At 48.4% G+C, this 25,018-nt stretch overlaps 1 protein-coding gene and 1 pseudogene across 11 annotated transcripts; both read right to left on the bottom strand.

Moving 5' to 3' along the window:
• Nucleotides 1-1,435: 1,435 nt before the first annotated feature.
• Nucleotides 1,436-5,313, bottom strand: LOC141371562 (vomeronasal type-1 receptor 1-like; annotated as a pseudogene).
• Nucleotides 5,314-11,978: 6,665 nt separating this feature from the next.
• Nucleotides 11,979-24,097, bottom strand: PLPP2 (phospholipid phosphatase 2). Of its 11 annotated transcripts, none has more exons than XM_073887192.1 (7): nt 23,932-24,095; nt 20,573-20,724; nt 20,071-20,348; nt 16,152-16,209; nt 15,736-15,912; nt 15,442-15,544; nt 11,979-13,297 (listed from the first exon to the last, which is right to left on the bottom strand). In XM_073887192.1, the coding sequence occupies exons 1-7, from the start codon at nt 23,981-23,983 to the stop codon at nt 13,236-13,238; spliced, it is 882 nt and encodes a 293-aa protein (XP_073743293.1). In that variant the 5' UTR covers nt 23,984-24,095; the 3' UTR covers nt 11,979-13,235. The 11 variants fall into 11 exon arrangements, with proteins under 11 accessions (XP_073743293.1, XP_073743294.1, XP_073743299.1 ...); XM_073887193.1 differs by having other exon boundaries at nt 11,979-13,294; XM_073887198.1 differs by having other exon boundaries at nt 11,979-13,269.
• Nucleotides 24,098-25,018: the final 921 nt, after the last annotated feature.

Here is a 25,018-nt window from a genome sequence, read left to right as displayed (position 1 = left end):
GGGCAAATATCTGAACAGACACCTGGACAAAAAAAAAAATGTACAGATAATAAATAAGCATACAAAAATATGCTTTACATCCTCTATCATTAGGAAGTTATCAATTTTTTTTAAAGATTTTATTTATTTATTTGACAGAGACACGGCGAGAGAGGGAACACAAGCAGGGGGAGTGGGAGAGGGAGAAGCAGGCTTCCCGTGGAGCAGGGAGCCCAATGCGGGGCTCATGACCTGAGCCAAAGGCAGATGCTTAACGACTGAGCCACCCAGGCGCCCCAGGAAGTTATCAATTTAAACAAAAGTGAGTTAGTGCAGCCCACCCATTAGAAATGCTAAAGTCCAGAAAATGAGGATACCAGTTGCTGAAGGGTGAGGAATGACAGGAACACTTCTTCGTGCTGGGGATACACACTGTTTCCACACAAAAACTAGCATGCAATGATGCACAGTAGCTCTATTCATCATAGCTAAAAATTTGAAGAAATCCGGGTGTCCTACAATAGATGAATCCATAAGCAAACTGCGGTGCCTCCAAGTGAAGGGTGCCAGGAAGACCCCACCAGTCTGCCAGAAGGGTGCACATGGGGACTGCTGGGCCCCTGCACCTGGTTGGTCCTGTATAAATCCACACATGTCTACTGAGTGCCCTCACAGGTCAGGGCTGTGCTGGCACCTGGAGCTGCTCAGGCAGAATGGAGCCAGCAGCACTCTTCTCAGGTGAGAAAGTGGAAAGAACAATACATGACCTCCGACACCCTCCACAACCCTTGACTGGGGTTGGGTTGGATTTGAAACAGTCAGTGACCAGGGAGACATTTCACTCTCCTTTAGAGCCCAGGACTGAAGGCAGAAAACCAATGCTTCAGCTCAATCCCGGACTCATGTGTAACCCTGGGCAAGTCCTGTCCACCCTGGAGGCCCAGGGAGATGGAGGAAGGGAAGAGGGCCAGTTATGTTTAAACTTAACCCTGACCCTGACCCCAAACCCCTAACCCCAGACCCTGAGCCTAAGCCCAAACCTGACTCGACACCTTATTTCCTAACCATGTACCAGAACCATCTGATCTGCACTGTTCTACTATGGCGTAAGCTGAGCATATAGCCCTTTGTAATAACGTGTAATTGTGACAGGCGGTCTTATTTTCTCTGCTCATGGGAGATACCTAGTTCTTCGGTGTGGACATTTATGACCCCTTCTTCTTTCAATCTTCAGTTCAAACCTCCAGTCACCTATATGTTCAACGGTTCTCAGGACAGTAATCTTCTAGGTGTTTTGAGGTATTGTTTATTTTTTAGTGTTCCTTTTTTATCTAAATATAGGTAAAAAAATTATTGCAAATTTGATTTCTGAATTTATTTTCAAATATTAATAATTCTGTTTATTTTTAGAAACTAAGTATGACATAATTCTGACATACAAAATATAGAGCACAATTTAATAAACACATATTTCATCACATCAGTTAGGGTTAGGGTTACTTTACACCAAAAGTAACCACTATCCTTTGTGGGGGTTTATGATTTCTGTAATTATATGATAAATACTGTTTCCTATGTTACAAAACATTCTACATTACATATGTGTTATTACTTTATAAAATTTTAAAACTTATATACATGACATCATCATCTAAACTTTACATTTAATGCCTAAAATGTTTCATAAGTTGACAGTAACTTGATTATAGCTCTTTGGATTGTTAGTTCAATGGGGACTATAAATATAACTCATGTTGTTGATAAGCATATTATCTATATTCATACAAATGACTCCTTGGTGTAGCAGAATGCTAAGAAGTGTTCCTATGAGCAATGAATTTTCTTTAAGAAGAGAAAATTCTGATTCTTATTTTCATGAAATTTATTCTGGAAATTCTATTTTCATTTTTAATTAGAAGGAAAGAACAGATGGTTGGGTAACATGATGAAAAAAGGTTACTAAATTTCTCCAGTTGCTGCTTCTTCTTACTTGTATAAAATAAATAAACACTAAGAAAGGTGTTGGTCCAGAAAAGAAGACAAAGCAGCTCACCAATATGAGAATAACATAGGTAGCTTTGTTTTCAAGAGAGCATGATGCAGACTGGATGGCACTGTGAACATTCTGAGCTGTTTTGTGGTGTCTGTAAAGGTTATTCACCATGTAGATACTATTACATGTCATCAAGGAGAGAAAGAACAAATCTCGAAGGAATACCATACTTAGAAATATTGGTGCTATCTGCCTATCAAATGCCTTGTTTTTTACAATAAGCACTATCACACCCAAGTCCATCACCAGTGGTATTCCTGTTGGCCACAGTTTGTAAAACAACCACAGAATAGATGGCCATGTTGATCATCCATCCAGAAGTAAAGTAAAGAGGGTTGAATGAATGTAGAAATTCTGCATCTGAGCCAGGCTCATTTAGGATTACTTGGAGTAATAGTCACTGCCTGAAATGTACTCTGGAGGGCAGTTGTGCACAGAGAAATAGTCCCAGTAACTCTGAATATAGAGCACTGTTTTACATCCAGTATCGCCCATCTCCAGCCTAATTCCAAAGGATGACATTATATTTGGAATCCCTCTGAATAAGAGTGTCAGGGCATTAGCCAAAGTTAAGTGGGCAAGAATCACATCTACAGGCTTCTTCTTATGAGGATGAATTAAGAAGGTATACATATATAATGTAAATAACAAAGAATTCCCCATGAAACCAATACAGGTTAGAAAGATAAAGAAGATCCCAAAAATTATGTCACTGGAAATCATTGTCTTTCAGTCTCTCTTAGATCTTCAAACCAAGTCCAGGCCATCCTATAGACAAATAATTTGATTATGAATGTAAATATTAAAGGTAATTGAGACTGAAGAGTAAGTTATCAAGTTTTAGGGAGTCTCCCTGCAGAATCAGCAAATACACAGCTATACCAGACCAAGGAATCATCGAGATTCTTAAAGAACAGAACTGTTAAGGAACAGAAGGCAATATTTATGAAGACAGAGAATATCATGTGTTCTGCGAAAATTAATAAAAGTAAACTTTGTTTAAAAAGAAGTTGGTCTGGGGGAGCGCCTGGCTGGCTCAGTTGGTTAAGCGTCTGCCTTCGGCTCAGGTCATGATCTCAGGAACCTGGGATGGAGCCCCACGTTGGGCTCCCTGCTCAGCGGGGAGTCTGCTTCTCCCTCTACCTGCCGCTCCCCCTGCTTGTGCTCTTTCTTTCATTCTCCCTCTCCCAAATAAATAAATTAAATATTTTTTAAAATAATTTAAAAAAGAAAGAACTGTTAAGGAACAGAATGCAATGTTTATGAACACAGAGAATATCATGTGTCCTGTGAAAATTAATAAAAGTAAACTTTGTTTAAAATGAAGTCAGGGGGCCAAAGGGGGGAGCTCTAACACCCTACCATTCTACATCAATTACAGACCCAACAGGGAGAGAAGTATCTTACAACTTAATGCTACTTTAGCTACTCCTTTACTATCCCAGCAGGAGGAAGGTGGTCTCCTCCCGCCCAGGCAACAACAGCCCAGCCAATGAGAGACTATTTGGCCAATTCTGAAGACTATTTTTATATATTACGAGACACTTTTATTTCAAAAACTTTAATTCTCAATCGATATATTTTAAAATCCCTGTCTTTCCATGCACATTGAATACCAGTAGCATCTGTGCAATGATATCCTTCCCAAAAGCTTATTGTATTACATAGCTCAGTTTTACAAATTCTATTATTGTAGCAAATATAAATATGTCACACAGATTCTGCTAAACAAAACCTATTTCACACTAAATATATTTTGTTATGTTTGCTGTGAGGTTGACTAATTTAGGAAACATTAAATCAGGCTCCCTGGTCCGAGGGAAGCTGCTTCTCCCTCTCCCACCCGCCCCCCTGCTTGTGTTCCCTCTCTTGCTGTCTCTCTCTGTCAAATAAATAAATAAAATCTTTTTTAAAAAAAAAGATACATTAAGGTCTATATGGTCAAACGCATAATATCAAAACCAACAGCCAAGTTATAGATTACCTCCATCATATTCTAAATCTCTTACGTCCAGCAAGTGGACCCAGTGATCTGCTAAAACTGGAAAACTTGGAATTACCATAACCTCACTCCATACTCAGTTCACTTACATGGACTGAGATGTGTCATATACTGCCTACCTATGTGTCCCATGACGCCCTTGTCCCTCCACTTGAGTATTTCCTGAAGTCACGGGTCAAGACTGGAGATGCCACAGACAGACCAAGAGGTAAGAAAAGGCTCTGGGGAGAGCAGGACAAGTCTCTAGAGATGATCCAAACACGGCTAAGAAATGAATGAATGTAAAGGAAATTGGCCTGATTTCTTTTTTATTATTGTTATGGTTAGGGGTGTGGCTGGGGTGATGACTGATACATGCCAGCAGGGGGTTGCATGCTTTGAATCTCCTAATGGTGCCAAAGGAGGGAGAACTTGGGATTTCTTATCACTTTGCCCAGAGTTGAGGCACAGGGGGAAGAATGAGGAGGGAAGCCTGAAAGCTGACAGCAAACATAAAAAAAAAGAGTCAGATTTATTATTACAACTACCCACCAGTCAGGATACCTACAATTTTACAAGTGACCACATCAAATGTTGGCAGAAAACTTACCACTCTTCTGCATCTAGTTGTAATGTAAACTCTAACAATCACTCCTGTAAAAGAGTTTGGCAGTTTCTTCAAAAAATACTTCACATACAATTACCACATAATTCAGCAGTAGCACTCCTGGGAATTCATCCCAGAGAAATGAAAAATTATTTTCACATAAAAACCTGTATGCCGTTGTAGATAGCATTATCTACAATAGCCAAATTATGGAAACAGCCCAAGTGTCCATCAACTGCTGAATGAATAAAGAAGATGTGATAGATATATAATGGAATATTACTCAGCCATAAAAAAGAACATAATCTTGCCATTTGCAAGGACATGGATGGAGCTAGATAGAGTATTAAGCGAAATAAGTCAGAGAAAGATAAATACCATATGATTTCACTCATAGGTGGAATTTAAGAAACAAAACAAATGAGCAAAGAGAAAAAGGAGAGGCAAACCAAGAAACAGACTGTTCTTTTTTTTTTTTTAAGATTTTTAGTTAATTTATTTGACAGAGAGAGACCCAGTGAGAGAGGGAACACAAGCAGGGGGAGTGGGAGAGGGAGAAGCAGGCCTCCTGCCGAGCAGGGAGCCCGATGTGGGGCTCGATTCCAGGACCCTGGGATCATGACCTGAGCTAAAGGCAGACGCTTAATGACTGAGCCACCCAGGTGCCCCAAGAAATAGACTCTTAACTATAGAGAACTGATGATTGCCAGAGGGCCAGTGGGTGGGGGATGGGTTAAATAGGTGATGGGGATTAAGTAGTGCACTTGTTGTGATGAGCACCAGGTGTTGTATGGAATCGTTCAATCAGTACATCGTACACCTGAAACTAATATTACGCTGTATGTTAACTAACTGGTATTTAAATAAAAACTTAAAAAAACTACACAACAAAAGAAAACTAGAGGCCTCTATTACATGAACACAGACACAAAAATTGCAAGCTAAATATTAGCAAGTTGAGTCCAGCAATATATAATAAAGGGGGGAAGCCATCACAATGAAATTGGGTTTGCTCCTGGGATGAAAGTTTGGTCTAAATTTGAAAATCAATCAAGGTAAACTACATACAAACAAAATAAGGAAAATTAAATAACTATCTCTATGGATGATGAAGAAAACTGATGAAATTCAATGCCTATTCATGAGAAAAACTCTCATTAAAACAGGAATAGAAGGTAAGTCCCTTAACTCAATAAAGGATATCGAAGAACTACTCAGCCATCAAAAAAAATTTGTTTCAATGAAATCTTGCCATTTGCAGTGATGTGGATGATCAGAGAAAGACAATTATCATATGATATCACTCATATGTGGAATTTAAGAAACAAAACAGAGGATTATAGGGGAAGAGAGGAAAAAATAAAACAAGGCGAAATCAGAGACAAACCATGAGAGACTCTTGATCAAAGGAAACAAACTGAGGGTTGCTGGACGGGAGGGGTATAGGGGGTTGGGGGGATGCAGGATGCGGGATGCGGGATGGGGGATGGGGGATGGGGGATGGGGTAACTGGGTGATGGACATTAAGGGGGGTATGTGATGTAATGAGCACTGGGTGTTACAGAAGACTGATGAATCACTGACCTCTACCTCTGAAACCAATAATAAATTATGTTAATTAATTGAATTTTAAAATAGTAATAATAATAATAAAGAGATATATATGTTCAGGGGCACCTGGGTGGCTCAGCCGGTTAAGCGGCTGCCTTTGGCTCAGGTCATGATCCCAGGGTCCTGGGATCAAGTCCCGCATTGGGCTCCCTGCTCAGCGGGGGAGGCTGCTTCTCCCTCTCCCTCTGCCTCTGCCTGCTGCTCTGCCTACTTGTTCTCTCTCTATGTCAAATAAATAAATAAAATCTTTTTTAAAAATGTTTAAAAAAGATATATATGTTCAACTAAAAAAAGGATATCTAAGAAAGCATACAGCTAACATCGTACTCGATACCGGAAGTTTCCTCCTACTATGATTTTTTAAATACCAACTAAACTTTTCATTTTGAGATAACTGTATATTCCCACATAGTTGTAAGAAATAATAGGGAGAATCCATGTACCCCGTACCCAATTTCCCCAGTGACATCTTGCAAAAATATAGTAGAATATCACAAGCGGGATGTTGACATTGATACAAAGTACAGACCATTTAATCAAACCAAGGATGCCTCATATTGCCCTTTATAGACACATCCTCTCCCCACTCACCCCTCCCCCCCTTAACCCCTAACAGCCACTAGTCTCTTCTCCATTTCTGTATTTTGTCATTGCAAGAACGTAACATAAATCCAATCAGAGTATGTAACCTTTTGGGATTGGCTTTCTCCACTCAAAATAATTCCCTGGATTCACAGAATTTGTTGTGTGTACCAATACTTTCTCTGTTACTTGCAGAAAATATTCCATTATATGGATGTACCCAAAGTTTGTTTAAGCTATTCATCTATTGAAAGATGTCTGTGTTGTTTCCAGTTTTTGGCTATTATGAAGGACCCTGCTATTAATATTAGGCTACAGGTTTGATTTTTCCTTTTTTATTTTGCATGTTTATTATTCCTTTTTAAAGTTTTTATTTAAATTCAGTAAGTTAAGGGCGCCTGGGTGGCTCAGTCGGTTAAACGACTGCCTTCGGCTCAGGTCATGATCCTGGAGTCCCGGGATCGAGTCCCGCATCGGGCTCCCTGCTCAGTGGGGAGTCTGCTTCTCCCTCTGACCCTCTTCCCTCTCGTGCTCTCTATCTCTCATTCTCTCTCTCTCTCAAATAAATAAAATCTTTAAAAAAAAAATTCAGTAAGTTAACATAGTTATATTAGTTTCAGGTGTACAATATAGTGATTTAACACTTCCATACAACACCTGGTGATCATCACAAGTGCCCTCTCTAATCCCCATCACCTACTTCACCCACCCCCCCACCCACCACCCCCTGGGAACCACCAGTTTGCTAAGAGTACATTGACCATGAGGAGTACTGAGTAATGATGTACAGAATTGTTGAATCACTACATTGTACACCTGAAGCTAATATAACACTAAATATTAACTATACAACTATACTGGAATTAAAATTAAAAACTTAATTTAAAAAAAGTCTGTTTCGGGTGCCTGGGTGGCTCAGTCGTTAAGCGTCTGCCTTCGGCTCAGGTCATGGTCCCCAGGGTCCTGGGATCGAGCCCCGCATCGGGATCCCTGCTTGGCAGAGAGCCTGCTTCTCCCTCTCCTTCCTGCTCATGCTCTATCTCTGTCGCTATCTCTTTCTCAAACAAATAAATAAAATCTTTAAAAAGAATTAAAAAAGAGTCTGTTTCTTGGTTTGCCTCTCTCTTTTTTCCCTTTGCTCATTTGTTTCTTAAATTCCAATATGAGTGAAATTGTATGGTTTTTGTATGGTTTTTGTATTTCTCTGACTAAATGATTTCACTTAGCGTAATACTCTCTTAGCTCTATCCATGTCTTTGCAAGTGGCAAGATTTTGCTTTTTTATGGCTGAGTAATATTCCATTCTGTATATATACCACATCTTCTTTATCCATTCATCATTCAATGGACACTTGGGCTATGGATTGTAAGGTAGTTCTATTTTTAAATTTTTGAGGCTAGACCAAAAAATTTATATGATAAAAATTGGTATATACACAAAAATAAATTCAAAATGGATTAAAGACCTAAGTGTGACCTAATTAAAGACCTAGATTTTTATGAAACCATAAAAATCCTAGAGGAGAACACAGGCAGTAACCTCTTTGACATTGGCCATAGCAACTTCTTTTTACATATGTCTCCTGAGGCAATGGAAATAAAAGCAAAAATAAACTATTGGAACTTCATCAAAACAAGAAGCTGCACAGTGATGGAGACAATCAACAAAACTCAAAGGCAACCTATAGAATGGGAGAAGATATTTGCAAATGACATAACCGACAAAGGGTTAGTATCCAAAATACATAAAGAACTTATCAAACTCAACACCCAAAAAATGAATAATCCAATTAAAATGCAAGCTGGTGCAGCACTGTGGAAAACAGTATGGAGGTTCCTCAGGATGTTAAAAATAGAGCTACCCTATGACCCAGCAATTGCACTACTGGGTATTTACCCCAAAGATACAGACGTAGTGAAAAGAAGGGACACCTGCACCCCAATGTTCATAGCAGCCATAGCCAAACGGTGGAAGGAGCCGAGATGTCCTTCAAGAGACGAATGGATAAAGATGTCGTTCATATGTACAATGGAATATTACTCAGCCATCAGAAAGGATGAATACCCACCATTTGCATCAACATGGATGGAACTGGAGGGGAATATGCTAAGTGAAATAAGTCAAGCAGAGAACAACAATTATAGTATGGTTTCACTCATGTGTGGAAGATAAGGAATAGTGTGGAGGACCACGGGGGAAGGGAGGGAAAACTGAATGGGAAGAAAACAGTGAGGGAGACAAACCATGAGGGACTCTTGACTCTGGGAAACAAACTGAGGGTTTCAGAAGGGAGGGGGTAACCGGGTGATGGGTATTAAGGAGGGCACGTGTGGTGATGAGCACTGGGTGTTATATGCAACTAATGAATCATTGAACACTACATCAAAAACTAATAATGTACTATATGTTGGCTAATTGAATTTAAATTTAAATCAGACATTTATAAACATCCTTAGTATTGCTTTTGCCATGTCTCATAACTTCTGCTATGTTGTGTTGTCACGTTTGTTGGTCTCAGGATGTTTTTTGATTTCATTTTTTTAAAAGGTTTATTTATTTGAGAGAGAGAGAGAGAGAGCAGAGGGAGGGGCAAAGTGGGAGGAGGGGGAAAGAATCTCAAGCAGACTCCACACAGCGTGAGTCGATCCCACGACCCTAGCCGAAATCAAGAGTTGGAGGCTTAACGACTGAGCCCCCCAGGCACCCCTTACTCTCACTTTTGATTTCCACTTTGACCAGCTGGTGTTTCAACAGTGTGTTAAGTTCCAGCTTTCTGCAAAATTTCCAGTTTTCCTTCTATGTTGATTTCTAGCTCTATTCCACCGTGGTCAGGAAAGGTTATTGGTGATTTTAATCTCCTTCAAGTGGTCGACCCATCGGTGCCCTCGCATGTCATTCCACCCTGAGGGGTTTTGCCAGAGAAGGCTGTGCACTCTGCGGCTGAGGGTAGAGACTCCCGCGTGCTCTGCGGGGACAGTCTGGCACCTCCCCCAACTGCACCCTTGTCTATTTCCCCCTTCATTTTACTTTTTTTTAATGCAGAAAAATTCCAAGTAATTGATGTAGACATTCAACCACCAGGGATGTGGATCTAAGTTCTCACTCCCTTAGAATGACCTTGACCTATCCTGACCCCAGCACTAACCTTAACCCTAAGTCAACAGCCTTACTGTTGATCCTCCAAACAAAAACTTTTCAGTAGAATCCCTGCAAGAACAGAACTTTCCTTCATCTTGCCCTCTAGTTTACGCTTCAAATATGACTCCTGTGGCTGATAAACCAGATCTTTATTTTATGAGTTTAAATTAACTTAAAGGGCCACATGTCACTAGTGCCTTCCATATTTGGACAAAGCACCAAATGGTGCCCTGCAAGTGGCCTAGGAGATAATCATCACATGCATAGATGGGTTTGCCCCCTTAACGCCCCTCCTGCAGTGCAGGTGGATATTCAGAAACTACGTGCATGTCCCAGCCATGGGGTTTACAAAGGAGACCAATAGGAACATCAATCTCCTGCCTGATGTGTCCCTAGGGAATCAGATCTACGTGGCGTATGGCAGGGACTGGAAAACACTGGAGAGCTCCCTGATGTGACTGTCAGGACCTGGCCAGACCATTCCCAACTCCAAGCCCCAGGTGTCCCTGCAGGGACCTCTCCAGCTACTTCTTTCCAGATGGGGACACTGACAAACTCTGCAATTTCCCACAAGTGGAGATGAGGGTGAGGCAGGGCAGAGCTGAACGTCTGTCCTCTCCAGAGTTGGGAGAGTGTGTCTTTATACCTCCGTCACCATGGAAAACCAGAATGCACAGGACTCAGGGAGTGGGGTGCTCTTCACACCGGCAGGAATGATGGGGAGAAGGAAAACCCCACAGGCTGCAGCAAACCTCAGCAGCTCCTAGAAATAGCTCCTTAGCAGTCTTGTCCAGGTAGACCTTGCCATGACGTTGAACGTGGAACATGCCGTGAACAAAACCCTGATGGCCTCACTTCTTACGGAGAATACAGCTGTTTAATACACACAGAACTTTTCATGGCAGATGAAAGGTAGGTGTATTTTTCAAGTGGATATCACAGAAATATCCTCCTGGATTGTTTCCACTAAAAAGAAAATGGAACACGCTTTTTTGTTCCTTCCCATTTAGGTCACCCAAGTTCCCTCAGGTCTTCTACAGAGTGCCAAGTGTCGGTTTCCAGGTGGCCTCCAGGGATGCCGCTCTGGCCTCGGGAACACTGCTGCTGCTGCCACACCATGGCTGGACGAGGTGTGGCTATTTGTCTCCGACAATGTACGAGGTGAGCGGGTCCTCTGGGGGCTGGGAGAAGACACGATGCAGAGGAGCTGTGCACCTTTACAGGGCAGGTACCAATGGCCAGCCGTTCCAGCCTTTTCCCAACCGGAGATTCTCACCCAAAGTCCTGGATTCACCCAAAATCGGGCTATTAAATGTATAAACTGGGCTGCTTCTTCCCACAAATCACAACTGTGAAAAATCAGGCTAACCAAAATACTGGCATGTTTGTCTCAGATATGGCTGGAGTCCACCAGCTGATAGAGGAGTCCTAGGAGCTGTCCAGCTGCTGAAAGTGTGTTGAAAAATCAGAGGTTTTTTAATTCTACAATTCCATCTCCCTCCCTCTCCCTCTGTTTACATATGTTCAGAGTGACAAGGGGACAAGGCTGTCACCACCACTGCCTGTGGTTAATGAATGGGGAAAACTGCCCCCTTTTTTTTTTAGGATTTTATTTATTTATTTCAGAGAGGGAACACAAGCAGGGGGAGTGGGAGAGGGAGGAGCAGGCTTCCCGCTGAGCAGGGAGCCCGATGCGGGGTTCGATCCCAGGACCCTGGGACCATGACCTGAGCCGAAGGCAGACGCTTAAGGACTGAGCCCCCCAGGCGTCCCCGGAAAACTGCCTTCTTATATCAGGTGGTAACCCACATTAATTTTTAATTGTATTTAATTTATATTAAAGATTAATATAATCTTGTTTTTCAATCAGGATTTTATGTTGTTGCAACTTAAATACGGATCATTTGGAAAATAAGAAATGCATGGATACTGTTTAACTTAGGAAAATTCCCTTGGGCAGAATTTTCCTCTTTTGGATTATAAAATTTCTCAAAATATAGAGTGACATAATGAACACAAACACAGAGACTTTACAAGTATTATAATTTTGCCACATTTGCTTCACATTTTTGCATCATGAAAGATTGTAGGTTATAGACATCACATAACCTCACTCCTCATTACTTCAGTATGCACCTATACCAGAGGAAGCAGGATTTCCTACAAAACCACGCTAGCATTTTACACCTAAAAAACTCAAAAACAAATTCCTGCTTTTCATCCAATGGTCAGTTAGGAAGGGTTTTTCAAAAAACATCAGAAAGTAGGGGAAATGTTGGGCATTGAGAAGAGGCCATGAGAAATGATATTTCCATGGCTAAGAATCTAGGAGTTTCCAAGGAGAATCGACAGAAAAATTCCCTTTGGAAAAAGAGGAAAACAAAGACCTACTGTTTTCACCATGAAACTGTAAGGAGGATAGCCGTACATGAGAGCTTCCCGGCATCTCTGCCTGGTGTACCAAAATGTCCCAACTTTTCCTAATCGGTAAGAACCACTGAACCCAGAAAGTTCACCTCCACTTTCTCACCGATGCAGACAAGCGTGCCAAGTGTCCAGATGATTGTGACTCAAACGGTAAGCAGGAAGCTTACTGTGACCAGAGGCTGTGACCTTTATGCCTTTTGAGGACTCTGGAGAGGGGTCTGGCTAGCACAGCTCTGTTTGTCTGGCCTCACGGCTGTGGTCCTATGGTCTCCGTGGAGCACCGAGCCCTCTCCTGGTCAAGGCCAACCACCGAACCCTCAGCTCTGTCTTGCTCACCTCCTTCACCTTCTGCTTTCCTGCTCCTTACACCTCATCGGCTGTCAAACTGCATTCAGAGTGGTTTCTACCATGGCTGTTCCCACTCTTTTGGTCCAAAGCATCACTGTGGTCTTGGCCTTCAAGGTCATCGCACCAGGGAAGAGTGCGGCCATGGGTGCTAACAGGGGCACCTAACTCCGTCATTCCCATCTGCTCCCAGATCCCCGGCTCCCTCTGAGATCTGGCTGGGAACCTGGCCCCCTTCACTGACACAGACACACCCCCGAGCCTGGGAACATCCTCCTCACATGCAGCCAGGGCTCAGTCACTGCCTTCTACTGCGTCCCAGGATGCCCAGGCTCCCCAGCCCCGAGCAGCTTCACGGTGATGAAGCCGAGTTCCTGATGTCCAGCATGCTGGCGTTCTGCGGCATCCGGGCTCCCTCCTCCCCACCTGCCGCAGCACCGAGAGTAAGGTCGTGGTGGCTGGGGAGACCGTCTCCAGCAAGGGGCTGCAAAGCTGCGTCTTTGCCCCCAGGCTATGTCATCATGCTGAGGCCTGACCGGAACACCCTGAGAGGGGTATGGAATAAAACAGCTTCTGGGGACAAATAAAACACTTAAAAATAAGTAACCTGTTTTACACATATTTAGTACAAAAACCAAACCCACCATTTACACTGTCCTTGGAAAAGGGAGCTCCGTACGTTCTACAATCGTCTCAAGGTGCCAGCCCCTTCACAGCCCGCTCCAGAGGCCTGGCATCTGGCTCGCGTCTCCCTGCTCCAGGGACCCACCACTCACAGTGCCTTCTGTTTCTTGAGCCACTGCTCTGGCCCAGACCCCGGATTTTCCTCAATTTCACTTTCTCTGTTTTCCCCAATTACAAAAGGTTTCCCCTACACTAAGGTTTTGAACACATTCTTTTTTTTTTTTTTTTTTAAGATTTTATTTATTTGAGAGAGAGAGAGAGCACAAGCTGGGGCAGAGGCAGGCAGAGGGAGAGGGAGAGGGAGAAGCAGACTCCCTGCCAAGCAGGGAGCCCGACTCAGGGCTCGCTGGGATCACGACCTGAGCCGAAGGCAGACACTTAACTGACTGAAGCACCCAGGCGCCCCCACATCTTCTTTTTTAAAAAGTATGTATTTCTAGCAGTTAGTCTCCATTTTACTTCCCTGCTGTTCACTTCTGTGAATGGCGGGGAGTTGTCATTTGAGGACAGAGGAAGAGGAGCTGGTTCTGGAGCCCCATGTGCGTGACTAGCAGGGAAGAATCAGGACAAGTCCTCCAGGAAGGCCGGACGCAGACAGACTTGGAGCCCCAGGAGGCCCAGGCACGTCCGTTAAAGGTGGGCGCTGCTGAGACGGGAGGATCGAGGGCAGGGTCCGTTGGAGGGAGGGAGAATATCCCCGAGCGGAAAGGGGATAAGAAGTCCGGCCCTAGGCCCACACCCCACTGGGGACCTTTCAGGCTCCACAGCGGCAGACCTGGGGCGCAGCCCTGCAGGCCACCTGAGGCTGCCAGCCGGATCTCCAGCCCCTCTGATAGGCTCTGAGCTCCATCTGAATTTCTGCTCGAGTGTTTCCGTTGGGGGGCCTGTACTAGGGGAGGGTGGGGGGCTTTCAGCAAAGGCCTCCCTACTGTGAGGGGAGGGCCATGGAGACAAATTCTGTACCCTAACTTGAACTCGGAGTTTCCCCAACCCTAGCCCTGCTTGGGGCCCAGACAATAGCAGGAGCCTCGTACAGCTGTGCCGGACCCTTGCCCTGGGCGCTGTGCCAAGCTGTGCCTGCTTCCTCCAGCCTTCCCCCTTGCTGACAGGACCAGAGGAAGCCCGTGAGGGCCTGGCTGTTACTTTCATTCACCTTGTTCACTTAACCAGGTCACAAACAGCAATTCTTCTGGTTTCCAGACCCAATTTCGACATTGGGGGGTGGGGGGTAGTGTCTGAGAACTCAATTCGGACAGTCTGCCCGCAGAGAGCATCCAGTTAAGGACTCAGTCCTACAAGACCACACCCACCTCCGAGAATGCCACCAGCCCCAGGCCGTTACCAGTGCTTCTGACCCACTGACTAGACCGCACGTTCCCACGACCTGCTCTCCTAGGGCTCACACAACTCAGGGAACACTGAGGTTTACCAGCTTATTAAAGGGTGTGATCAATACGAGTCCACAGCCAGATGAAGACACACACGGGGTGAGGCCAGGGAGGGAGTGGGCCACTCTCCCTGCGTCTCCAGACGACAACGCTGCCACCAGCTTCTCTGACACCTGAGCTCCGCTGAGCCCCAAGCAGGGAAGCGTCCCCCCATCTGCTGCAGGAACCGTGCTCAGAATGGCCGTAAGAACAGAGGCTGACACCACGTGTCGAGCAAACACTCTCTATTTTACTAAAAGTCCACATATACATTACACTTTACAAAAACAGCATCTATCTGGAGCTCTCTAATCCAACAAAAGGGGGTTCTGAGGGAGCTGAGAGCACAGGGTCCCCCTTCCCAACACTGGGGCCGCACTGTGCACCCCCAGGCCATGGGTCCAGTGCACAAGAGGTGGGGTTGGTGGAACACCCGCCAACCGCCAGCACGGGGCACCTGGAGCCCATCCAGAGCCCCCATCACCACCCCGGGGGAGGGCCCAGCCAGGGCCATAAACACAGCTCATACCTAGCTGGACCCAGAGCCCGGGGCCCTGCCTCAGGAGGAGGAGACCGGGTACCCACAGTGGTTGCGGTCAGCCTCACCCAGGGTCAGCGTCAGTGCCAGGCTGGGCTTCCGTCCCAGCTCCTCCTCCTCCAGGCAGCGCTGTGGAGGCCGGAACTTGAAGAAGTCGGAGATGCAGCAAACCTAGGAGAGAAGGCAAGAGCTGCTGGGAGCAGGGGAGGGGACCCGGCACGGAGAGAAGGCAAGAGCTGCTGGGAGCAGGGGAGGGGGCCCGGCACGGCAGTGGGGGTGAGGGATGGGCTCTGAGGGGGAACACCGAGTGGGGAGGACAGGAGGGTCCCAGGACACAGCGGACGTCAAGCCCAGGAGCTCACGGTGAGGATGGCCACGAGCGCCCCCTGCAGGAGGCCAACGAGGACATCGCTCCAGTGGTGCTTGTGGTCAGACACACGGGTGTAGCCAACGTAGAGTGCAAAGGCCAGCAGGAAGAACTGCACTGTGGGCCGCAGGAGCCTCGCCCACTTCCAGCAGAGCCGCGCCTGCACGTAGAGCTGGGGGGCCAGAGGGCAGCCGTCAGCCTAGGAGCCAGCCGAGCTCACCCCACACCCAGGGCACAGATGGGAGCTCTGGGGCCGGGAACATGGAGCCAGAAGGCCGGGGGCCTCCACACCTGTCAGCCCAACAACCCATCACCACCTCCACCCACCTCTTCTACAGAAGGAAAAACTGAGGCCCAGGGAAGGCGGCGACTTGGCCAGTCCCACAAGCCAATCCTGAGAAAAAGACTCACCGCCAAGAACATCATGCAGTACATCCCGAAGGAGGAGTGTCCGGAATAGAAAGACAGCCTAAGAAAGGAGAGGACAGGCATCAGGAGGGCCGCACAGAGAACAGAGCCCAGGGCCCAGGCTCAGAGATGGGGGAGCTCACTCCCATTTCTGCTTTTGAAACCCCCAGGGCCCCCATCTCACTGTGTTTCCCACAGTCTGGATACCAGCACAGGGAGGGTTTTATGGGGAAACATGGCCCCTTTTCCCTTCTCTGACCATGCAACAGAAAGTCCCCAACTGGGGCTCACAGTCTTTAACAAGGACATTGTAGGCCACAGACTTGGAACCAGGGCAGACAACTGTGTCTGGCAAACAGTTAACACCACAGTTTCAGGATTATTTTCCATCTGTGGTACTTGACACAAGAATTAAATTCAAGTTTTAGCAAAAAGGACATAAGTGGATAAGAGAAAGCAGCCAAGAAAGAAACTCCAAAGGTCCAGCCGTCTGTAAGAGAAATGAAAAACATCTATACAAACAGAAGTGCACTGACAGTGGCCACATGTACCAAGAGCAGAACAGACCTCTCTGCACAGAATTGTGATTGTCTGTTTGGACCCCATCTGGTGGATCTGAGGGGCTGTACCCTACTCTCCCGGTGCTGAGGCAGCTACCTGGGGCATTGCTCTGAAACATTTACAACAAATGTTTGTCACTGCTCTCCAGGGTGATGCACAGCAGCTGAAGCACAAAGACCTACGAGGAAGCTCCGGAAAGAAGCCCTTTGCTCTCACCTCTGGCTGACCTTCAGGTACTGCACAACAAACAGAAAGCCTGGCTGCACACTGAAGGCAGGCCCAGCACAGCACACAGAGCCCATCTGTAAACTCTGAGAGATAGATTTCTCCTGGGGCCAGGTGTCTAAGGAAATCTCTATCAAATCACTAGCTGATCACCCAGCTAAGAGAAAGAACTTCATGACCACACATGACAAAGAATACAGAATTTGCAAAATTAGTTCAGAAAGGTCGCTAACCGACCAACCAACAACTGTAACAAACACCAACAACAATCCCTGGGAAGGGGACTACAATCTGATTTCCAGAGTTGCTACATTACAATATAAAAAATGCCCAGTTTTCAACCAAATAAGTACAAAGCATGCAGGGAAAAAAAGTGTGTCCAACACACAGGGGAAAAACATCTATTAATAGAAGCCGTCCCTGAGGAAGCCCAGGCACTAGACTTACTGGACAAAGACGTTTCAACCGCCATTTAAAATCTGTTCAAAGAGCTACACAATGTCTCACTAAATAGAGAATACTAACCAAGAGACAGAGGTTATCTAAAGGAACCAAACAGAAATTCTGGAGCTGAAAAGAGCAGTATCCAAAATGAAAAGATCACTAGCAGATCTGAATGGGCAGAAGAGTAACCATGGACACAAGTCGACGGAGACAATTCAGTCGGACAAATGGAGAGTAAAAAAAAAAAAAAAAAAAAGGGAGAAACAGAAGTGGGCACCAGGGACTCCACCCACACAGTGGGAACCCAAAGAGGGGAGAGGTACACAGGGGCAGAGTCTTTGAAGAAATAATGGCTGAACACTTCCCTAATTGGATCAAAAACATTAATCGACACACCCAAGAAGCTTGATGAACTCTCAAAGGAGAAACTTAGAGAGACACAGTGTAATCAACCTGCCAAAGGACAGTCAGTGAGAATCGTGCAAGTAGCAAGAGAAGAAACTCCTCCTGAACAAGGGTCCTCAGTACAATTCGGTTTGCAGCTGGTTTCTCATCAGAAGCCCTGGAAGCCAGAGGCAGTGGGATGACACATTCAAAGGAACCAAGAATTCTATATCTAGCAAAGTTATCCCCTAAAAATGAAGGAGAAATTAAGACGTTCCCAGATAAACAAAAACTGATAATTCATTGCTCCAATACTTGCCCTATAAGAAATACCACAAGGGAGTCTTTTCAGGAGAAACGAAGGGTACTAGACAGTAAATCAAACTCACACAAAGACCTGAGAAGCACCAGCAAAGGTAATTACACAATACAAACATCAGTATTAATATACTTGTGGCTAATGATTCCTGGTTTTTCTAATAATTTTTTTTAACTGCATATACAGGGACGGTTGTTAGCTAGATTTACTGCGGTGACCATTTCAAGATAAATACAAATGTTGTGTTGTGTACCTAAAACTAATACGGTGGTATATGCCAATTATACCTCAATGTTTTAAAAACTGCATAAAATAGTAATTATAAATCTAAGTTGATGAACACACGATGTATAAAAATGTAATTTCTGAAAATAATCTCATAAGGGGGTAGCACCATATGGCCACAAACTCCTTACATAGTCAACTATTTAACATAAAAGAAGGCAGTAATGAAGAAAATGTAAAAGTCAACATAAAAACAGACTATGTAGAAAGCAAATAACAAGACAGCAGAAGCCGTTCCTGATCAGTAGTTACAATGAATGTAAATGTATTAACCTCTCCAATTAAAAGGCAGAGATTACAAAATAGATTTACAAAATAACCTAACTTTAGGCTGTGTACTAGAGACTCACTTTAGGTTCAAACACACAAATAGGTTGAAAAGTACACAAATGGTAAAAATATTCCATGCAAACAGCAACCACAAGAAAGCCAGTGTGGCTACACTGCTGGGAGACAAAACAGACACTGAAAACAAAACCACTAGGAGAGACAAAGGGCTCACAGTGAGAACCGGCACATCCATCAGGAAGACAAAACAATCACAGAGATACACCCACTGAACCAGAGCCCCAAAACAGGTGCTGCAAACACACATAGACGCTAAGACACGGGTAAGCTTTGAAACATTAAGGAAGCCAGACATGAGAGGCCACATGGTGTGGGACTCCGCATTTGTGAATCATCAGGAAAGGCATGACCACAACAGGAGGGGGCTGGTGGGTGCCAGGGGCTGGGGACTGGGATGGGGATGGGCGGACGGATAGGGTGCTGGTAACTAATGGACATGGAGCTTCTTTTTGGGGTGATGAAAATATTCTGGAGTAAGATAGTGGAGATGGGTGCACAACACTGTGAATTACTAAAAAAAATCAATGAATTGTACCCATTAAAATAGTTAAATTCGTGAATTTTAGCTATGTGAATTTTTTTAAAGATTTGATTGATTGATTGATTGATTGATTGGAGAGCGAGCGAGCGCAAGCGGGGGGGGGAGCAGCAGAGGGAGAGAGAGGGGCAGGCTTCCCGCGGAGCAGGGAGCCCGATCCGATGCGGGACTCGATCCCAGGACCCTGAGATCATGACCTGAACTGAAGGCAGACGCTTCACCAACAGAGTCACCCAGGCGCCCCTAGCTATGTGAATTTTATTTCAATCTTTTAAAAAGGAAAATAAGGGGATGCTTGGGTGGCTCATCTGGTTAAGCGTCTGACTCCTGATTTCTGCTCAGGTCATGATCCCAGGATCCTGGGATTGAGCCCTGCATCAGGCTCCCTGCTCAGGGGGAAGTCTGCTTCTCCCTCTGCCCCCACCCCCACCACTCATGCTCTCTCTCTCAAATGAATAAATAAAATCTTAAAAAAAGAAACCTGACGTATCACAACACTTATTAAAAAAATAAAATAATAAAAAGGAAAACAGTAATGGCAATTAATGGAAAAGTTGATCAGAGACTGCGAGAGTACAAAGCAGAGAAGCAGGCCAGCGGGGTCTGACATCCCGCCCCACCTCATGCCCCCACGCCCCCCAGGCCCACAGGCCTCACCCCCACAACCCTCTGCTCAGGCAGTTGCCTCCTTAACCTTCTCATTCCACATTCAGTTCCTAAGGGTCCTCCTGCAGGGCCCACCCCCCCCAGGGCTGGGGATACCTGCAGCTGGGGGCCCCCAGCATGGCCCAGAGTGAAGGCTGCTATGCGGCACCCACCTGGACTCAGTGACGTTGGCGGGGTTTCCCCTGCACACCCTCTCCACCTGCACGTAGATGGAGCAGTTGACGCGACTCCAATCAGGGTCACACACCGCCAGGAAGTTGGGCCGCAGGCGGCCGATCATGTACTTGGCCAGGTCTGTCAGCGATTGACTCACTGCAGCCCCAAACAGGAAGGTGCCCAGCACCTTGTAGACGGCGGCCACGTAGTTGTTGAAGTCGGAGCGGGAATAGAGGCGGTCTGTGTACACCAGGTAGGCCTCCCCAGCTGAGACCTGCACAGGGAGCAGCCGTGGGGCCTTGCGGCAGGGCTGGGGCACCGGCTGTGAGCATGTCCACCAGCCCTGGCTCCCTGGGCCTTGGCCCTCCCCACGGAAAGGGGTTAAGGGCTCCCAGCCTCCCTGAGTTGGCTGGGGTTGTGGGAACTCCAAAGGGGGTCCTCTTCCCCAAAGACCATCCCACACCCCAGCCCCCACCCTCCAAGCCTCTTCTGCCTTACAAGGATGATGGTGGCCGTGATGGTGACCCCAGCCATGAGCCCATGTGTGATGGTGTCTGGACGGTAGGGGTATCGGATGGAGTCATCTCCACAGTAGAACCCTCGCTTATATGGGGCGTTCACAAGCGTCAGGATGGCAAAAGGCAGAGAGGCTGGGGGCAGGGGAGAGAAGCCAGTGGCCACATGGTTCTCCCCCAGCTACACGCCCCCACCAGCAAAGCCCCAGGGCCACCTGCCTTGGTCCCCTGGTTTCCCACCTCCACACCAGCCTGGCAAATGGGAGGCTGCTGCCCCATTAAAACCCCCTCGTGATTCCCCATCATCCACAGATAAACACCAAAATCCTCCCCAGGCCCATTGTACAGCCCCCCCAACACATCTCCAGCCCCTCCCCTTCCTCACTTCCCTCCAGCCTCCTGTCTCCTCCCTGAGCAGACTCCACAGGCACCCAAACAGGAACCTGGCACCCGTCCTCACTGCCCAAAACATCTCTGACTTCCCTCCAAACAGCTCCAACCAGCCACCTTCCTGACACCTTGGCACCCCTTTCATAGATGAAATGTCTGTTCTCCATGTCTCTTGGCACGCTTGTATTTATGCACCGTGTGATACCTGAGTTCACCAAGCACACGAGGGGGGTCCGCCATGCTCAAGGCTGTCCCTGGAGCCTTCCCAGGGCTCGGCCTGCGCCCATGTTTAATAAGCATCTTTTAGGGCGCCTGGGTGGCTCAGTTGGTTGAACAACTGCCTTCAGCTCAGGTCATGATCCTGGAGTCCCGGGATCGAGTCCCACATCGGGCTTCCTGCTCAGCAGGGAGTCTGCTTCTCCCTCTGACCCTCTTCCCTCTCGTGCTTTCTATCTCTCATTCTCTCTCTCTCAAATAAATAAATAAAATCTTTAAAAAAAAAAATAAGCATCTTTTAAAAGAGAGAACTCCCTGCCCTTCACTCTACAGCCAGCCAGAGAGACCAGGGACACACCACAGTAAGGGGCAGAGCTGAGATGCCTACAGACCCTGGGCAGACCCCTGGGCAGACCAAGGGCCTCCACAGCTCGATCCAAAGACACGTTCAGGAGCCACAAGTTTCAGCAGCTGTGGCTCTGGGGTCCCAGGGCCCTGCTGAGCTGAGGGTGACAAATACAGGCAGGGTGTCCTTTGCCCCCAGCACGGCAGGTGACAAGTATAAAAGGGTGTGACTCTTCTGTGGCCTGAATACCACAGGAGTCAGGGACAAGGCCAACTCCTCCTCCTCCCAAGAGACCAAACTTAGTGCTGAGTCAGGAAACACAGAGGTCTGCCCATGGAGCTGTGAGGCTTAGGGACAGCAACTGGAATCAGGGAGGCTATGGGCTTGTCAGGTAGGCCACACAGAAAAGGTGGCTTGAGGGAGCTGAGGAAGGTCAGGGCAGATGTGGAGAAGAGCACCAGGGAGAGGTAACAGCCAGTGCAAAGGTCCAGGGGTGGGTCCATGCCTGCAGAGCTGGAGAGCTGGGGGCTGGGGGTGGAGGGTATTATATGAAGGGGAATCTTGGGGCGCCTGGGTGGCTCAGTGGTTAAGTGTCTGCCTTCGTGTCAGGTCACGATGCCCAGGACCCTGGGATCAGGCTCTCTGCTCAGCAGGGAGCCTGTTTCTCCCTCTCCCACTCCCCCCGCTTGTGTTCCCACTCCCGCGGTCTCTCTCTCTCTAAAAAATCTTAAAAAAAAAAAAAAAAAGAATGGGAATCTTGCTGGGAGTGAGCGGGGAGACATCAGACAGTTGGGAACAAAGGAACAGAGCATGTTTTCGTACATCATTGAGGGCAAGGGTGGAGGCAGAGAAGCCAGGGAGGAGCCCCCCAAAGTTGGGGGTGGGGGGAGGCCAGGGTCAGAATATGCTGAGACATCAAGTTAAGCCTCATCCCTGCCCCCAGAGCAGGGCAAAGAGGCTGGTACAAGGTGCCTGGGCAGCGAGGTCAGTCTCCCAATTCCTGGCCCCTAGCCCCTTCCAGTGCAGACTCAGTCACCCTTGACTGGAACCAGAGCTGTGGGTTTGGGAAGTAGAGCTCCGAGCACTGGATTTGGGGCCTCTCTCTGCCTAGGACACTGGCTCATGCCCTCATGGCAGACACCTGCAGAACATCCCTGCCTTTACATCACCACCCCCTCCAACACACACACACACACACACACACACACACACACACACACACACACACCCCATATTTTCATCAGGGCCCCCTTGTCACCCTATGAAACTCAGCTTTTTATGGGCTGAAGCTTCAAGAATGGGAGCCGGGTCTGCCTGGGCCTCTAGCGCCTGGCACAAAGAAGCAACCAACACACAACCTAATCTCAGCACCACGGGTAGCTGCTGTGTGACCTCCAGCAGGTGCCTGAACCTCTCTGGGCAAAGAGAACCTGCCCGACGGACTGTTTGGTGGAAACGGCTTCATTATGTGCATGTCACTTCTTGTCTAGAATACAGGAGGTGCCACACAGATGTTTAAATATAAATAACAGGTATTCAATAAATGACCGCTAGGGCTGGCAGACGCCCCCTGGGGACTTCTTCCTGCTGCCAACCGGCCCACTCCAAAGAGATCAGGGTTAGGGTCTGGGGCTCAGGAGGAGAGACTTGCCTTTCCAATCCGTCAGGGATTACCCCTCCGACCCCGGCGGAGGAGCAGGAACCCCAAATGGGGGCGGGGAGGGAGCGGTCCTGGGGGGGCGATTTAGGCCCGAGGGGCCCCTCCCCGCGCCGAGGGTAGAATTCTGGGGCCATTGTCCGCACAGCCCCAGAGCAAACACTCGGCCTTTGTTCCCGGGACCCTGGGGGAAGGGCGGGGAGGGGGCCTCCGGCCGCCCCCTCCCCCAGCCTGGCCCGCAAACCCGCCCGACAGGTTTGGTCCGGGCCGCCGGAGGCGCCGGGTTCACCGGTAGCCCGGGGCCCAGCCTTTCTCTCCATCTCTCCCCCGCCCGAGCAGGGGGTCCGACTCCCACCGACCAGCTGTGTGCCCGCTGGGGACGTCGATTCTGGGACAGGGGGTGGAGGTCCGCCCGGGTGACCCGCGGCCGCGCCCCAAACCCGGACCGCCGCCCTCCTGAATCACCGCCCCGGCCGGGTGCGGCGGGGAGGGAGGCGCGTGCAGCCCCTCGGCTGCGACTTCCTGCTGCAGCGGGCGGGGTAACCCGGGACGGCCGGGAGAAACCGAGGCCGGGAAGGGAGCCCGCTGGCACCGGGCCGCGGAGGCAGTCCGCGAGGTCCCGCGCCCCGAGGGGCCTGCCTGATCCGCCCCCACAAACCAACCTTCGGGGGCCCGGGGCGTGTACCGCCGGGGGGGCGGTCCTCCCCCACCACACGGGTCGCGCGACTCTTACCGACCAGCACGCACAGCACGTCGAGCAGTACGAAGACCCACCTCCGCTCCATGCCGCCCCCGCCCCGGGCCGCGCCCGCGACCCCCGACGCCGGTCCCAGCGCGTCCCGTCGCGCCCGGCCAGGCCGCGGGGTCACATGGCCGCGGAGCCAGGCCCTGCCAGGGCAGGGCGGGGCGTGGAGGGGAAGGCAGGGGAGCGGCGGGGCCAGGGCGGAGCAGCCCGAGGGGAGGGGGCGGACTCTGCCCCCGTCCCGCCCCGCCCCGCCCCGCCCCGCTGCGGCGAGCCGGGAGGGGCGGGGTGGAGAGTGCCTGCGTGGGAGGGCGGGAGACCCCAGCCGGGTCTGGAGGCGGTAGGGGTCGTCTGCGCCCGGCACTTCCCCACCGCAGGCGGGAGACTGAGGCTGAGGGACAGCGGTCCAGAGCCCCCCAGGGCGTCACCCGCAGGTTGGGCCGGCTGGGTCGGGGAAGGGGCAGGTGGCCAGAGGGAAGGAAGGCACCCACGCACGCACGGTGGAGCGCGCGAGAGGGCAGACCCGGCAGGACGTGTCCCCGGGTTTCCTCGTACCCAGATGCTGGGTACATCTGACTACCTCTGAGTCAGGAAGTGCCCCAAAACTGATGGAGTGTCCTGGCTTCATTGCAGGGGTTTTTCTTCACGCCTAATGCTTAAAATCCTGGCATTCCTGTGATGCGTGGCATTTCAGAAGGTCAAGTTCCTCAACACCCACCCTGGAGGATGTTGGCACCGGGCCCCGCTCCCATGTAGCACACTCACTGTCCCAACCCTGACAACAAGAGCAAACAGAGGGGGCAGGAGCTGAAAAGAGTCTATGCCCCGCACCTCACCTAGGTCCTAGGGAACCCTGAGCTGGGAGGCGCCCAACAGTCACGAGCATCCAAGTCAGGGAAACGAAGGCCCAAGGGGCCATTACTAGATCCTTTGGGCTGAAACCTTCTGAGAAGCCTTGGAGAGAGCCCATCCTTGACCTGGCAGGAAACATGACACGTGAGGTTCTATCCCTCTTTCTAGGTCACGCAATGGGTAGAAGCAGAGCTGGGACTTGAACCCAGGGGCCCCGGCCCCAGGG

The sequence above is a fragment of the Callorhinus ursinus genome, unplaced genomic scaffold, assembly GCF_003265705.2.
Source record: "Callorhinus ursinus isolate GAN/ISIS: 27379988/994484 unplaced genomic scaffold, GSC_fseal_2.0 scaffold77, whole genome shotgun sequence".
NCBI lineage: Eukaryota > Metazoa > Chordata > Mammalia > Carnivora > Otariidae > Callorhinus > Callorhinus ursinus.
Note: the sequence above shows the minus strand (reverse complement) of the source record. Positions and strands in the feature narration are given on the sequence as shown.

Excerpts from the sequence above, each read along its gene's own strand:
- PLPP2 (XM_073887190.1), bottom strand. The coding sequence starts at position 23,983 with ATGGAGCGGAGGTGGGTCTTCGTACTGCTCGACGTGCTGTGCGTGCTG. Across the intron at positions 15,913-16,151 it reads ACTGCATGATGTTCTTGGCG|CTCTACGTGCAGGCGCGGCT; the intron begins GTGAGTCTTTTT and ends CTGGCCCCCCAG. Across the intron at positions 14,055-15,441 it reads GGCACTGACGCTGACCCTGG|CAGCGCCCACCTTTAACGGA; the intron begins GTGAGGCTGACC and ends CTCCCGTCTCAG.